The sequence below is a fragment of the Papio anubis genome, chromosome 12, assembly GCF_008728515.1.
Source record: "Papio anubis isolate 15944 chromosome 12, Panubis1.0, whole genome shotgun sequence".
NCBI lineage: Eukaryota > Metazoa > Chordata > Mammalia > Primates > Cercopithecidae > Papio > Papio anubis.
Genome location: NC_044987.1, coordinates 93090010 through 93105454, shown reverse-complemented (window position 1 = coordinate 93105454; position 15445 = coordinate 93090010). Strand labels below are relative to the sequence as shown.

The window sequence follows — 15445 nt, the reverse complement described above, 5'->3', positions numbered from 1 at the left end:
TTAGCAGCCTGGAAGAGAGGGGCTGAGAGCGCATGGCAGAAGCTGTAAGCCCAGCCACATGGGAGAAGCAAGTCTTCCACCTGGCCAGGCATGGTGGCTCACGCCTGTAATCCCAGCACTTTGGGAGGCTGAGGCAGGTGGGTCACTTGAGGTCAGGAGTTCGAGACCAGCCTGATCAAGATGGTGAAACCCTGTCTTTACTGAAAATACAAAAATTAGCTGGGCGTTGTGGTGTAGCTGTAGTGTCAGCTATTCAGGAGGCTGAGGCAGGAAGTTTGCTTGAGCCCAGGAGGCAGAAGTTGTAGTGAGCTGAAAGCATGTCACTGCACTCCAGCCTGGGTGACGGGAGAGAAACCCTGTTTCCAAAACAACAACAAACACAAAAAGCATGTATTTAGGGGAGTGCATTGCCTTTTCTTTTTGCATCAGGCTCTAATATGGCTTACATGGCACTGTGGGATCCTGTTTTTGTTTAAGAGTTTTGTATTTTGTTCACTGTGAATTTTTTTTGCATTAATTTCTATTTTTAAAAATATTGCATTAAAATGTTATTTATTTGATTATTCAGTTTTTTGACACCTCTCCTTAAGTTTTGTGCTCCAAGCAAGTAGCTTTCTTGCCTCACTTTAGTTCTGGCCCTGACAGTACAGTAGCTTCATACTTTGTGTTCTGCATTAGGTCATAGCTGCACCAAGTCCAAGCGCAATAGGATAGCAGAAGCAAATGCAGTGTACCTGAAACTCCCACCAGCTGTTGGAGTTCAAACAGGTGGCCCATCTGAAGGCGAAATGGAGACAAACATAAATCAGGATCAAATACCTTTATAAGCATTTGTCTATGTAAAAAGGTATGGTTCCCTTGTAAACAGAAATGATTATTCTGTCTTAATTCATCCATTCAACCTGAATTTAAACTTTCTAGTTATTGAATACCTTGCTAAGCCCTGAAATTAGAAAGATGAGTAAGACTGAGAGTTTACAGCTAGATGAGAGAGACACAGAACAAGTAATTGAAATCCAATTCAGTAAATGTTCTTCTACGTGTGTGCATAAACAATTTGGAAGCTCAGAGATGTAGGCAGAGTTTTTTTGTTGCTGTTGTTCTGTTTTGTTGGCTGGGTGATAGGGGTTATAACTATTAAGCAAAACCATAAATAGAAGGCATTAATGGTATGAAGAATGGAGGAAATGGATTTTGGGGGGGTGGGGCATATCACTTCCACTCTTCCAAATAATTGAGAGAAACCTTCTCCAGGATATGGAAATGTTTGGAGAACGTAGTGATTGATGCATGTATAAGTTTGGAAAATTAACATTTATTGAGTATCTGGCCAGGCACTTTACATAAAGCGTTATCGCCATCCTTAGTTCACCAAAGGAGGGGTGGTTTTAGAGATGAGGGACAGTCTCAGAGAACTTAGGCATAACTATGCCAACATTTCACTAGTAGTGAAATAAATGACAGGTGTGTGAAGTCCAGGTCTGTCTGGATTCCCCATTAGCCCCTTACAACAACATATTGCCTTCGGAAAAGCAATGGAAAAGAAAAAATCAGGCAAGTGATGTATGGACCCATTATACTTCCCCCACTCTCATTTTAATATCACCTTGGCAAAGCTGAAGAGCAGACATCTTCGTGCCTCCATCAGTTATGCCCTCTGGGAGTCTCAGTTCCTCCCTTTACACGCCGGATACTTAACGCTGCAGGATCTAAACCCTGGCCAAAATAAATTTTAAAGCTGGAAAAAATCCACACTGTACCCTTTGCATTACCCTAATAGACTGAAAATAGCCATGACAACCAAATTAAGGGACAGCGACTGAGACTCAGGCTCACTCCCTGTACACATTTTACTTAGGAAGACGGGGAGGGGCGTGAAGTTAAGCACTCAACGACCATTTCCTTAATTTGGGAGAAGGGCCTTCAGCTGGCGTCCCTGGCTGATTCTCAACTCCGCTCCTGCTGAGTGGACAAGTCTCGGAGCGGCCCTGCTGTGTGCGGGGGACACGCGGGGTGGGGAAGGCTGAGCGGGGAAAACCAGGGGTTCTCGGGTTGGAAAACAAAGGGAAAGAATGGGTTTGGGGACCAAGGGCGTGGAGGGGTGTGAGATTTTGAGCGAGGCTTCCTGGATACTGAGTGTAAAACTTCGCAGGAGGAGCTGGGGAGACCGAGGCAGATTCGGCAACAAAAGGGTCCCGGGATGGGCAAGTTTACGAACCGGGATGCGAGAACAGAGTTGGAGAGATTTGATGAGGAGTGTGAATGAAGCCGGCTGAACTCGCACCGCGCGGCTGGCTCCCGGCTCGCGGGCGGGCCCTCCAGGGAGCCGCCCCTCAGCCCGCCCTGAGGGCGGGGCTGGCCCGGCGGTTACATAACAAACCTGTGCGAGCGGCTGGGGGCGGTTCGGGCGGTTCGGGCGGTTCAGGCGGTGGTGGGGGCGGGGCAGGGGCGGGGCCAGGGCGGGGCTAGACCTGCACCGGGCCAGGCAAGATGGCGGCCATGGAGACGGACACGGCGCAGCTGACCCTAGAGTCGCTGCCCACCGATCCCCTGCTCCTCATCTTATCCTTTTTGGACTATCGGGACCTAATCAAGTAATGGGACGACACGCATGGCAGGGGTGGGGGATGGGGAGAGGAGGCGGTGAGGCAGGGGGGGAAGGAGGTCGGGGCCGCTGACAGGACCCGGGCTCCCGCGACACCAGAAGGTGACGCCAGGGCCGCCCTCATCCTGCAGAGCCACCGGGGACCGGGACGAGACGGGGGCGAAAAGGGCCTCGCCCTGAGTCTTCCTCCCGTCCTGGGCCCAGGTTTGAGAAGCGACGAGAGCTCTCTCTCCCAGGCCTCGGCGAGGCCCACTTGCAAGAGAAGGAGGTAGTGGCTCTCGTGCCGCCCCGCCGCGCTCCGTGGACCCCCGCTGGCCCCGCAGGTTCCCGCCCGGTCGGGGTCAGTCCCGGCTGCTGTGTAAAAGCCCCTGTCCCTGCCAGGCGCTCTTCTCTGCTGGGTCCGGGGCCTGCGGAGTCTGGCGCCGGCGTGGGCAGGTGGGGCGAGCGAGAGGAGGAGATAGGCAACCCCTTATACTCCCCTGGCGCGACTTCCCCAGCGCCAGAATCGCTGTCAGGGCTCACTTTCGGACTTCAGTGCATGAGAATTGTTTTTGCTGTCAGCATTGCTCCTTACGGTTCGATGTTGGATTTTGTGTTTTGGTACTGACTTCCGGTGATGCCATGCCGGTGACTCTCGTCTCTCCTGGACACTTTGGGTTTCCCACATTACTAGCATCTGTTCCAGAAATAAACACCGGTTGCTGATAAGGTGGTTTAATTCCCAGTTTCTTCAGAACTTGGGACTGTCTGGGGTAGTGGAAGAAATGGCGCTGCCAGCCCGCCCCCCAGCTGTCAGGATTGTTTACACCCTTGACAGGGGGTGGCATGGCTGTGAGTTTCCTGTGATACCGTATGTATTTGCAGAGGATGCAAAGTCGCCCTCTTAGGATAGGTAGGCGCGATTTGTTTTGTGTTTTGGATTAACTGTTAGATTCTAGCCATTTGATGATTGTACCCTGTGTTATTAGAGGTTCTTTTATAAATACAGATTTCTTGGAGTTACAGATAGTTGTTGGCCTAGCTAAGTGGTGATAGATACCTCAAGTTTTTGGTCACTACCTGTACTGGTCGCTACCTGTACCTGCTAGCACTTTTATTTTTCTAGAAAATACTTACAATTTAACTAACAACCACCAACTTTTGATTGCTGCCAGAGTAATCTTTCTAAGACACATCTGGTTGTCATTCTCCTTAAAACCTGTGACACCCTTATGTTTATAGACTGTAACCTAAACTTCTGGGGCATTGAAGGCTCTTATCATCTGGCTTGTATATCTGAGGTCCTCCAGGACTTATTTCTCCTCCACTATCACATTTGCACCATCCCTTCTAGCCAAATCAGGCCTCTGCCAGCACACAACACACTTGCACTTTCTTTTTTCTTTTTTTTGCCTGTGGCTCAAGCTCTCGACCTTGCCTGGAATGCCTTGCCTACTTCTTCTCAACCTGGCAAGGTGGAGAAGATGCCCTCTCTACCTTCTTCCTGCAGAATTGATTTGCAATGTCAGGTAGATGGCGTGCTTCTTGATTGTAAGGACTGCCTTGCTTACCTTCGTATTCAAAGATTTTTTTTTTTTCGAGGGCCTGCTATGTGCCAGTCTGTTGAGTGTTGAGGGTACAGTAGTGGACAACGCAGATAAGGCAGCTTTTATAGAGCTTACAGTCCAGTGGGCAGGCCATAATTGCAAGAGGTGCTTAGTGCAGTGAAGGAAATAGATTGCTCTGTTAAGAAATAGGAAGGGAGAGGTGATCAAATTGGAAGGAGCTGCCATATATGAAGCAGGGCATATGCAGTTCTGGCAGGGGAAAAGTATGTTCAGAGGTTGACGGGACTGCTGAATGGTACTGTTCAACAGCATGGCCTGGTGGAAGATACAGAAGGCTGGCGTTGCTGGAGGTAGGGAATGACTCACAGACAGTGATCAGATGAGGGTGGTGAGATCATGCAGGACCTTGGGAACCACGGTGAGGAGGTAAAATTTTCCTTTAAATGCCTTAGGTAGTAATCACAATTTTAAACAGAAGTGACATGATCCCTCTGTAAATGTCTGTGGAAATAAATTGAGTTGAATACCATTTGAATTTTATCTACAGAAAAGTGTCCAGTGTTTTGCAGCTTTTTTCCTGCACCACACAGCCCAGTTTTGTCAAGGGTCTAGTCTAGTGATAAGCTCTGAAGTTTTGGGTATGTATTTGCTGAACTGAACTGGGTTGGATTGGATTAGTACACTGGAATCATGTAGCATCAGCTGCATCGTTTGAATTGAGATAATCCGATACCCTGTCCATTGCAGAGTGATTTATTCTGAAATGGAGTGAATAAGTGCCACACTGTGCATCAGAATGACCTGTGCATGAGAATGGCCTGTGGCACTTTTTAAACATATAGATGCCTGAGGTACAGATCTCAGTCTAAACCAACTGGATCAGAATCTCTAGAACAGTAGTTTTCAATCTTGATGTGCATTGAATTCATCTTTCACACTTATTCCAGATTCTTTTATGTTGTTTAGCTCCTAGGGCAGTGGAGGGAGAGGAATCAAGAAGAGGGTATGGAAACTGAATGCACAAAACTGAAGGGATTCCTATGTTTACAGAAATTAATTTGGGCATCTCCTGAACTTGGCAGAAAAGGATGAAGATGATGTTTCTGTAAAATCTGAAAATCAAACAAAGGCAATTTTGTTTACTATAGATTGGTTTTTAACACACCGTAGTCATGGTCTTGACAAACCTGATGTAATTTAAGATTCTGTTGATTAGCTACTGCCCAAGTGAGATCTTTGAATACCTACTTTCTGTTAATATAACTGAGTCCTAATCTTAGATTCATTCTTTTTACAAATTAATTATGTAGGGTGGAATTTACAGGATTGCAACACTGTTGTGTTAGAAATCTTTATATGATAAGAAAGTTATCTGCTTCTAACATTCCATGTTTTGTGGCAGCCGATAACTTGTAGAGCCATGATTATTGAATCAGATCTGTTATGATTCAGGCACCCTCTATAGGTGGACTTTCCAGTAGTTGCTTTAATGAAAAAGTGGTTTTGGTGGCAGTACTTTTTTCCTTTAAGTAAAAAATTTTAAAAAACAAAAGATCTGTGTATTTAGTAGCATATATCTTACAGATCTTGGGGAAAAAAACCCAAGTCCTTTTATGACTAAATAACTTTCTTCCTATATGTAGAAGTGAGTATTGTCCTGACAATAAGCATAGGACAACTCCTTGATTAGAGATGAACTCCAATGGTATATATGGTTTGTAGATATTTTTGTGAAAAATTACGATTGTAGATGTTTCAGGGTTTATTTGTAAACTCAGTTTCACTACTAGCAAGGCAATTATACTACTTAACATGTTAAACATGTTTTAGAAAATGGTTTTGTAATTGTAAGGGTAATCAGTGAAAAATAAGAGAAACAAAAGGCATAAAACAAAACTTAACAATTAATATTTTAATCTTTATTTTAAAATTGTTTTCTTTCTTTTTTTAATACTATCGGTGAATCTGGTTACTGCCAGCTGTTGCTATGTCAGTCGAAGACTTAGCCAACTATCAAGTCATGATCCGCTCTGGAGAAGACATTGCAAAAAATACTGGCTGATATCTGAGTGAGTATTCGGGGAATATGTACTTCTGAAAACTGGCCCTTGGTTTCTTCCATAACACTAGTCTGTCCTGATTCTCCTCTCTAACCCTTGTCTCTTTATCTCCTTTGGTGGTTCTTCTCGTGCCTGCTAGTAAATGTTGGTATTCGCCAAGGTTCTGTCCTTAGCCCACTTCTGCTCTCCCTCTCTGAACTCTACTGCATGCATTGTTGCCATTTATAGTGACTATCTGCATGCTCCTAACTCCCAAACCTGAATCTCCCTCCCTGACTTCCCTACTGAGCTCTGGAGTTGTTTGCAGAGCTGTCTGCTGGACCTTTCTATTGGCTGTCCCACATTTATTAACTGGATTCAGTAAATGTTAACAAATTTGACAGAATCAAAGTGCAGATGACAGAAAGTGGGAGTTGAGAAAGGTGGAAGAAATGAGTAGGAATGCTAATATCTTTTCTTAGATTGAGTGGAGTCAGGTAGTGACTAAGGTTGGTGAAGTAAGAAGCAGAGTTCATATTATTTAAAGCTGCAAGCTTTCGACAGAACTGAAAATTAATAACAGAGCTATCAAACACTGGGAGGAAAAAGAACAGGTAAGGGGAAGTTTAAGTATTGCTAGATCTTCCCATGTTTCCCTTTGGGGTATCAGTAGATACATGTGAAGTTGATAAATCAACAACTAGAGGCATAAACATTTAGAACTATAGAGGTAACTTCTAGAAACACCTAAGATTTCCTTTGAGGAGTTGGACTTAAAACAGGAGAATAGTTTTTCATCGTAAGTTCTTTGGTACCTTTTAGTTTTAATAATCTATGTGTATATTATTTAGATTAATAAAAAGATGCTCCCTTTCCCTCTCCTACCACTGCAAAAAAAACCCACCTTGAATTGTTTTTTTCCCCATTCCTAAACCTATCCTTCAGCATTGCCAGTCTTCATAGCAGCATCATCCACTCAGGCATCCAAATCAGAATTAGGAATCATCCTAGTTGTGTGTGTCTCTCTCTCCCCACTTCTCTCCCTCCTTCTACATTCATCACAAAGGCTTACCAAGCCTTTCTTACCAAGCTCGTTAGTATGTTACCTTAAGGCCCTCTGTGGCTGCCTTACCCTCTATCACTTCTGATTCTTAATTTTATACTTCATTCTTTCTCACTAGTTAGACTCTACCTTTTTTGAAGGCAAAAAATGTGCCTAATTTTTTTATATCCTCAGTGGCTAAGTGGACACTCAATAAATGCTTAGGGAATTTTACCAAATAGGAATATTGAATCATATAATTAATTTCATGTTCTATGATTCTCAACTAATTCAGTATAGATATGTGTTAGATTAATATTATTATATCACAAGATTCTAAGTATTCTCTAAAACAGAATACATGATGCCTTTAAAATTTTATAATTGGTATATTTTTAAGAGTAAGTTGAAATTTATACGTTACTACTATTCATATTTTATTAAAGATTAGAAAACTGAAAAAAATAACTAGAAAGAAAATGAGAAAATGAGTGCCTAACAATCCACCATGCCAGCAGTAACTTTTGTTAAAATTTTAAATGTATATATCACTTTTTGCTATCTGATCTTCATTTGTGGCTAAAATATAATGAAAAGGAAAAGTACACATTCCTTTATGTTGTAGGTATCTAAAATAAATGCTAATATTATTTTAAAAGATTTTAAGTCTCATGTTTTTCATCTATTTAGGGAAGAGAAAACACAGAAGAATCAGTGTTGGAAATCTCTCTTCATAGATACTTACTCTGATGTAGGAAGATACATTGACCATTATGCTGCTATTAAAAAGGCCTGGGATGATCTCAAGAAATATTTGGAGCCCAGGTGTCCTCGGATGGTTTTATCTCTGAAAGGTACTGGGAATGCAGGGTCCCTTTCCCCATTTTCATTACTATTAGTATAAATAGGTTAGTTTAAATAACTTTGAATCTCTGTCATCTACACAACTGTGTTAATCCAACCTTGTCTGTGATTTACTGTTCATATTTGGCCATGGAAGTAGGACCTTCACTCTAGTGCTTACGCTGTTTTTTCTCAGCCTTGGGACCCACATGGTTATTTATCAGAAGGGAAAGCTGAACTTTTATCCTTATATTTGTTTTCTATTAAGAAAGTAGTCATGCTAAGATTGTGTGAGAGTAATTATGGTGATTTCTTTTAAAAGATTTTTTTTTTAATTGTGAAATTTTGACTACTGTATCAACACTCTTTCCTATTTTCAGTACAAGTAAATGTTTGTTTGATAGTCTAATATTCAGAAAGACCCTTGGTCTTTACCTGTGTAAGAGCAGCCTAGTAGAGTAAGGAAAACTTTTATCCTTAGTTTGACATTTACAAAATAGTAGAACTAAGATCTGAACTGAGGTCTGTTCAACTCCAGAATATGCTCTTTCTATTATACCATTATTGTCCAATTTTGGCAAGAAATATTAAGCTATTTCCATTAATTTGATTTAATTAACAATCATGAAAATAGACAGATTGTAGATAGATTGCCACTTACCTGCTTTACCCTCCCAGTTTTTTTCAGATTTCTGTACTGAAAGGCATTGTATACATGTTCAGTTTCGCTGAGCTAAAGTTGGAATCAGTTCTTCTCAAATATTTTCTTCCCTTTAGAACTAAAGACTCTTTTGAAACAGTATTCCTTTTGCATTTTGTGTTTCCTCTCTAATTTCCCATGCAAATATTACTTTCATGCAAATCACAGTTGCATGACCAGGTGCTTGAAACTGAATTGCTAGAAGGTAGAAGAAAGAATGATTTGGCAGAAAGAGTCGAGCTTTGAAGAAAAGTACCCTTGATTAAGAAAAGTACCTTTTCTTAGAAAAAAGAATAATACTATTTACTTGGTATGTAGGGTTGAATATTTCAAGAGGAAAGTAAATCTGAAAATAGGTATTTGGTGATGATAAGGAAAGGGCTTACAGTAGCTATTATTAATTAAACACAAAGCTAGGCACTGGCTAAGTATTTCTTGAGTATTACTCCATTTAATTGCAAAAGTCCTATGGGATAAATAATTACTATTCTCATTTTATAGGTGGATTACCTAAGGCATAAAAAACTAAGTGAGTTGTGGCCGGGCACGGTGGCTCACGCCTGTAATCCCAGTACTTTGGGAGGCCGAGGCGGGCAGTCAGGAGATGGAGACCATCCTGGCTAACACAGTGAAACCTCGTCTCTACTAAAATTACAAAAAAATTAGCCAGGCGTGGTGGTGGGCACCTATAGTCCCAGCTACTCGGGAGGCTGAGGCAGGAGAATGGCGTGAACCCTGGAGGCAAAGCTTGCAGTGAGCTGAGATCGTGCCACTGCACTCCAGCCTGGGTGACAGAGCGAGACTCTGTCTCAAAAACAAAAACAAAAACAAAACAAACAAACAAAAAAACTAGGTTGTTTAACCATCACAAAGGAAAAGGCAAAAACCAGGATTTGGATACAGAGCTGACTCCAGAGCTATGGTCTTAACATTGACTGAAGGGAGACAGGACCTATCCCATTATGTTTGGAATGTGGATTGGACTAGAAGAGCTAGTTTAAATATTAGGAGGTTTGGAACATGATACGGTATATGGTTCTGCTCTTAGGCTCAGAGCTATCAAGAAGATAAAACTAAGGATATGTAACAGCTGCTGCTGCTGATTTTTCTTTTCTTTTTCTTTCTTTTTTTTTTTTTTTTTTTTTTGGTGCATGAATTTTGGTATTTCCAGGCTCCCTGTACTACCTAGCAGTTGGAGGTGAGGTTGTCAGATAATTCCTTGACAGCTCCTGTTTTACTCCATGGTGCCAGTTCTCTGGGGCTTTTCCATGAGTTGGAATAGGATAAAGGCTCTTTGATGTCTGCAGTGCTGGGGGTTCTTAGAACCCTAGGCTTATGAATTTTAGAACCAAGTCAGGAAACTTGCTGCTCACCTCAGCTGCCACAGTCTTGATTCCATCGCAAGGTTACAGAGGTTGCAGATAAAAAGGAAAATCAGAAAGCAAATAGGCATTGGCCTTGGGGAAATTTTTTTGGAGCGTCTTGAAATTAAGATATATTGTTATCACATATCTTCATATCTCATATTTACCTTAAGTTTTGGCTTAAAATTTTAGAGTTGGAAGGCACCTTAGAGACTGTTTAGACCAGGGGTTGGCAAACTTTTTCTTTAAAGGACCAGACGGTAAAATTTTAGGCTTTGTGGGACACATGGTCTCTGTCACAACTCTTCAGCTCAGCTGTTGTGGGAAAGCAGCCAAAGATGATTCATAAACAAATGAGTGTTGCTGTATTCCAATAAAACTTTATTCCTACAAGGAGGCAGCAGGCCAGGATTTGGAGTGTGGGCTATTAATGTGCCCGTCCTGGTTTATGCTGGTAAGTTGAAGAAACATACCCAGAGAGTTTAAGTGACTCATGCAAGGTATCAAACTAGTGATCAAGATACAACTCTAATCTAGGCTTCTTGGCTCCTAGTAACTTTTTCACTATTTCCTTCTATGAGTAGGTTAAGGGGAAAAGAAAGTAAATAAATATTTGCTGAGTGCGAATAAAGCACTTTATTAAACGTGAAGTCTTATTTAATCCTCACTATAATTCTCTAAGGTAGGTGGTATTATCCCCCTTTGAGAATGAAGAAACAGGATTAAAGAGGTGAAATAGCTTGCCAGAAATCATGCAGTCAGTATGTATCAGTCCATTTTTGCATTACTATAAAGAAATGTCTGAATCTGGGTAATTTATAAGACGAGGTTTAATTGGTTTACGATTCTGCAGGCTATACAGGAAGCATGGCAGCATCTGCTTCTGGGAAGGCCTCAGGGAGCTTTTACTCACCAGGAAAGCAAAGCATGAGCAGGCGTGTCACATGGCAAAAGCAAGATCAATAGGGAGAGAAGGAAGTACGGCACACTTTTAAACAGCCAGATCTCATGAGAAGTCACTCACTGTCTTGAGGACAGCACCAAGGGAAGGATGCTAAACCACTGATGAGAAAAAATCCACCCCCATGATCCAATCACCTCCCACCAGGCCCCCCTCCAATATTGGGGATTACAGTTCAACATGAGATTTGGGAGGGGACAAATATACAAACTATGTCAAAGTAGTAGAGCAAAGATTAACTGTGGTCTTTCTGCCTCCCAAATTCTATTATAGTTGGATACCTCTTTCAACCTTGATTTTACTGTATTGTAAACATATATTTCCTTTTAGTTTTCTTTTTGCCATGTTTATTTTTGTCTCTTTCTCTTCTTCAAGAAATTCTTAGTTTCTTAATGTTACATGTTAAGTGTCTAACATGTGGCATATACCGTACAAATATTAGTTTCTTTCCTCATCTCATAGTTCAGGTTCCATTCAGCTTTGTTTCTTTTATACTAAAATTTCTCTTTTTTTAATGAACTTTTTATTTTGGAGTAATTTGAGATTTACAGAAAAGTTGCAAAGAGAGTTCAGAGAGTTCTATACACCCCTCACCCTTTACCCTTATGTATCCCACTGTGGGACATTTATGAAACTAAAACATCTTCATTGGCACATTACTATTAACTAAACTCCAGACTTCACTTGAATTTCACCAGATTTTCCATTATTATCCTTTTTCTGTTCCAGGATCCAGTCCAGAATACCACATTGCATTTAGTTGTCATGTCTCCTTAGTGTACTCTGATCCGTGGCAGTTTCTTTGTCTTTTATGACCTTGACAGTTTTTTTTTGTTTGTTTGTTTTTTGAGACAGTCGCCCAGGATGGAGTACAGTGGCATGATCTTGGCTCACTGCATCCTCTGCCTCCCAGGTTCAAGCAATTCTCCTGCCTCCACCTCCCAAGTAGCTGGGACTATAGGCACAAACCACCACACCTGGCTAATTTTTGTATTTTTAGTAGACACAGGGTTTCACCATGTTGGCCAGGCTGGTCTTGAACTCTTGACCACAAGTGATCTGCCCCTGTGGGCCTCCCAGAGTGCTGAGATTACAGATGTGAACCAGCCACCACACCCAGCCCCTTGACATTTTTGAGAGAGTACTTATCAGGTATTTTGTATTAGGTTAGTGCAAAAGCAACTGCAGTTGCTCAAATCAGCTTCATCTTGATATTTTACTGATGATTAGACTGGAGCTGGAGTTATTTTCTTTTTTAGATAACTGCAGATGTGAAGTGCCCCTCTCATCACTTTATGTCCAGGGGTACATGCTGTCACTAATGGTTTTAACTAGCATACAGAAATAGGAACAAATTGTAAGTGCACAACTCATTGAATTATCACAAGGTAAACCTGTCCATTCTAACACCCTCCAGATCAAGAAGTAGAATATTATCTGTTCCTAGAAGCCCTCCTCATATTTCTTCCCTCTTTCACAGAGGCAACCATTATTCTGATTGTTTATGCTGTTGAGTAGTTTTCTTTTTTGAACTTTATGTAAGTTGTATGAATAAGTATTTTGTATGGATTATTTCACTTTGTGAGATTCAATCTTTTTGAGTGTAACAGAGTTTGTTAATTTTGGCTGCAGTATAGTACTCCATTATCTGAGTAGACTATTCCTTCTACTGTTAATGGATATTTGGGTTATTTTTATTTCTGGCTATTACAAATAATGCTGTAAATTTTTATATACATTGTTGATGTCTATATGAGTATATTTCTACTGGGTAAATATCTGGCATTGGGTTTGCTGGGTTATAGAGTTGCTTATATTAAACTTCAAAAGATGGTGTTTAGTTTTGAAAGTAGTTCTAGCAGTTTACATTCTTACCAGCACTTTAATGTTATCATTCGTTTTATTTTAACCTTTTTGGCAGGTGTGTAATGGTGGTTTTCATTCACATTTCCCTAAGATGTAGAATAATGACAGTTGTATTTCTATCTTTCCAAGCCTCGTATATCATGTATTTCTTTTTCTTGCCTTATTGCACTGGCGAGGGCCTTCAGTACAGTGTTGGAGAAGAGTAATGATGGGATAGCGGGCATCCTTATCTTTCTGATTGCAGAGGGAAAGCTTTCAGCATTTCACCTTTAAATAAGATGTTTGCTGTAGGGTTTTTTTGGTAGATATTCTTTATCAGATTGAAGATAGTCCCTCTGATCCTAGTTGGGGAAGAGGGTTTTTGTTTTTGTTTTTTAAATGGATAATTGAATTTCTATCAAATGCCTTGTCTGCCTTATGATTCTCATGATTTTTCTCCTTATTTTGTTAATGCAGTGAAATGCATTAATCGCTTTTCTGAATGCTAAACCACTCTGTATTCCTGGAATAATCCTACTTTGATTGTAATATATTATCTTTTTTATATGTACTGGATATGATCTGCTAGTATTTTATTGGGATTTTTACATCTGTGTTCATGAGAGTTTGGCCTGTAATTTTCCTTTCTTGCAATGTTCTTGTCAGGTGTTGGTATCAAGATGATGCTGGCCTTATAAAACGAGTCGGGAAGTGTTGCCTCTTTTTCTGTTCCCTGGAAGAGTTTATGTAAGCTTGGTCTTATTTTTTGCTTAAATGATTAGTAGAATGCACCAGTGAAGCCATTCAATTCTGGAGTTTTCATTGTAGGAAAGTTTTAAATTATGGATTCAATTCCTTTATTAGATATAGGAGCATTTTGATTTTCTGTTTATTCTTATGTCAATTTTGATAAGTTGTTTTCTAGGAAATTGTCCACTTCATCTATTTTCAAATCTGTTGACATAGAGTTTTTCATAATATCCTCTTATCTTTTTAATGCTTGTTGGATCTGTGGTGCTATCACTTTTTCCATTTCTAATATTAATTATTTATACTTTTGCTGTTTTTCTTCATCAGTCTTGCTAGATGGGGTGAATTAATTTTATTAATCTTTTCAAAGAGCTGGCTTTTGCCTTTGTCAGTCCTTTACTGTATGTTTGTTTTTTATTTCATTAATTTCTTTGATGTCTTCTCTTTGAATTTACTGTGATTTTTTTTCTTTCTTGACTTGGGATCATTGCTTAGATCATAGATTTTCAGGCTTTCTTATTTTTTCAAATGAATTTAGAGCTCTAAATTTCCCACTGAGCACATTAGTTTGTCCCATAAGTTTTAATACATTGTATTTTCATTACCATGCAGTTCAAAGTATTTTCTGATTTCTTTGATTTCTTCTTTAACCCATGAATGATATAGAAGTGTATTACTTAATTTCTAAATATTTTGGACTTTTAAAGTAATCTTTTAAATATAATTTATAATTTAATTCCACTGTGATCACAGGATACACTTTATGTGAGTTCAGTCATTTAAAATTTGTTACAACTTATTCTGTGGTCTAGTATATGGTCTATTTTGGTAAATGTTTTGTGTATACTTAAAAATAATGTATTTTCTGCCATTATGGAGTTCAATACTGTATATATAATTAGGTAACATTTGTTAATCTTGTTTATTTTGTCTACCTGTTCTGTTAGTTAATGAGAGAAGTATGATAAAATCTGTTGCTGTGGTAGGCAGAATTCTGAGATAGTCCCCAAATTCCCACCCACTGGTGTACATGCCTGGTATAATGATCTCTCCTTGAGTGTAGGTGGTACTATGAAAATAACTGATTTTCTTCCATTAGGTCATATTATTTGAAAAGGTGAAGGGATTTTGCATATGTAATTAAGTTCCCAAATTAGTTGAATTTGAGTTAATTATTAATCAAAAAGCAAATTATCCTGACTGGGCCCCACTTAATCAGATGAGCCCTTAAAAGGGATTGGGCCCTTCCAGAAGTCAGATTCAATGTGCCTCTCCTATTGACTTTGAATAAGCAAACTGGCATATTATGGAGAGGGCCACATGGTAGAAAATGGTGGGTGACCTCCAGGAGCTGAGGGCCTCAGTCCTGAGGAATTGAATTCTGCCAACAATCAGTGAGCTTGGAAGAGGATCCTAAGCATACGATGCATAAGATGAGATAGCAGCCCCAGTTGATGCCATAATTTCAGCCTTGTAGAGCCTGAGCAGAGGATCCAGTTGAGTCATATCTAGCCTCCTGACCTACAGAAACTGTGAAATAATAAGTGCTTTAAGCTGCTAATATTACAGGCAGGAGAAAACTACAGCCACTGTGATTGTAGATATATCTTTTCCCCATTTTAGTTGTCATTTAAAAATATATTTTAAAGCTCTTATTAGGTACATAAAATTAGAATTGGAACATCTGTGTAGTGAATTTAACCTTTTTGTTATTACAGAAAGTCCTCCATTAGCTCTCATAAAGTTGTT

General features: G+C 40.2%; 1 protein-coding gene and 1 long non-coding RNA gene across 5 annotated transcripts in view; one reads left to right on the top strand and one right to left on the bottom strand.

The window, feature by feature from the left end:
• LOC103877560 overlaps positions 1-2388 on the bottom strand; it is a 30527-nt gene extending 28139 nt beyond the window's left edge. For both annotated transcript variants that reach the window (XR_002517033.2, XR_637306.3), the window contains exons 1-3: positions 2219-2388; positions 1607-1716; positions 735-777 (exon numbers count right to left, since the gene is read on the bottom strand). This is a non-coding gene — a long non-coding RNA (uncharacterized LOC103877560). The remainder of the gene's footprint in view (positions 1-734; positions 778-1606; positions 1717-2218) is intronic.
• A 56-nt stretch (positions 2389-2444) lies between these two features.
• The window catches only part of FBXO3 (F-box protein 3), a 33809-nt gene continuing 20808 nt past the window's right edge, over positions 2445-15445 (top strand). For all 3 annotated transcript variants that reach the window (XM_003910055.4, XM_017948499.2, XM_009186333.3), the window contains exons 1-3: positions 2445-2594; positions 6132-6221; positions 7924-8087. In XM_003910055.4, the coding sequence (XP_003910104.1) occupies positions 2491-2594; positions 6132-6221; positions 7924-8087 (358 nt within the window). In that variant the 5' untranslated portion in view covers positions 2445-2490. The remainder of the gene's footprint in view (positions 2595-6131; positions 6222-7923; positions 8088-15445) is intronic.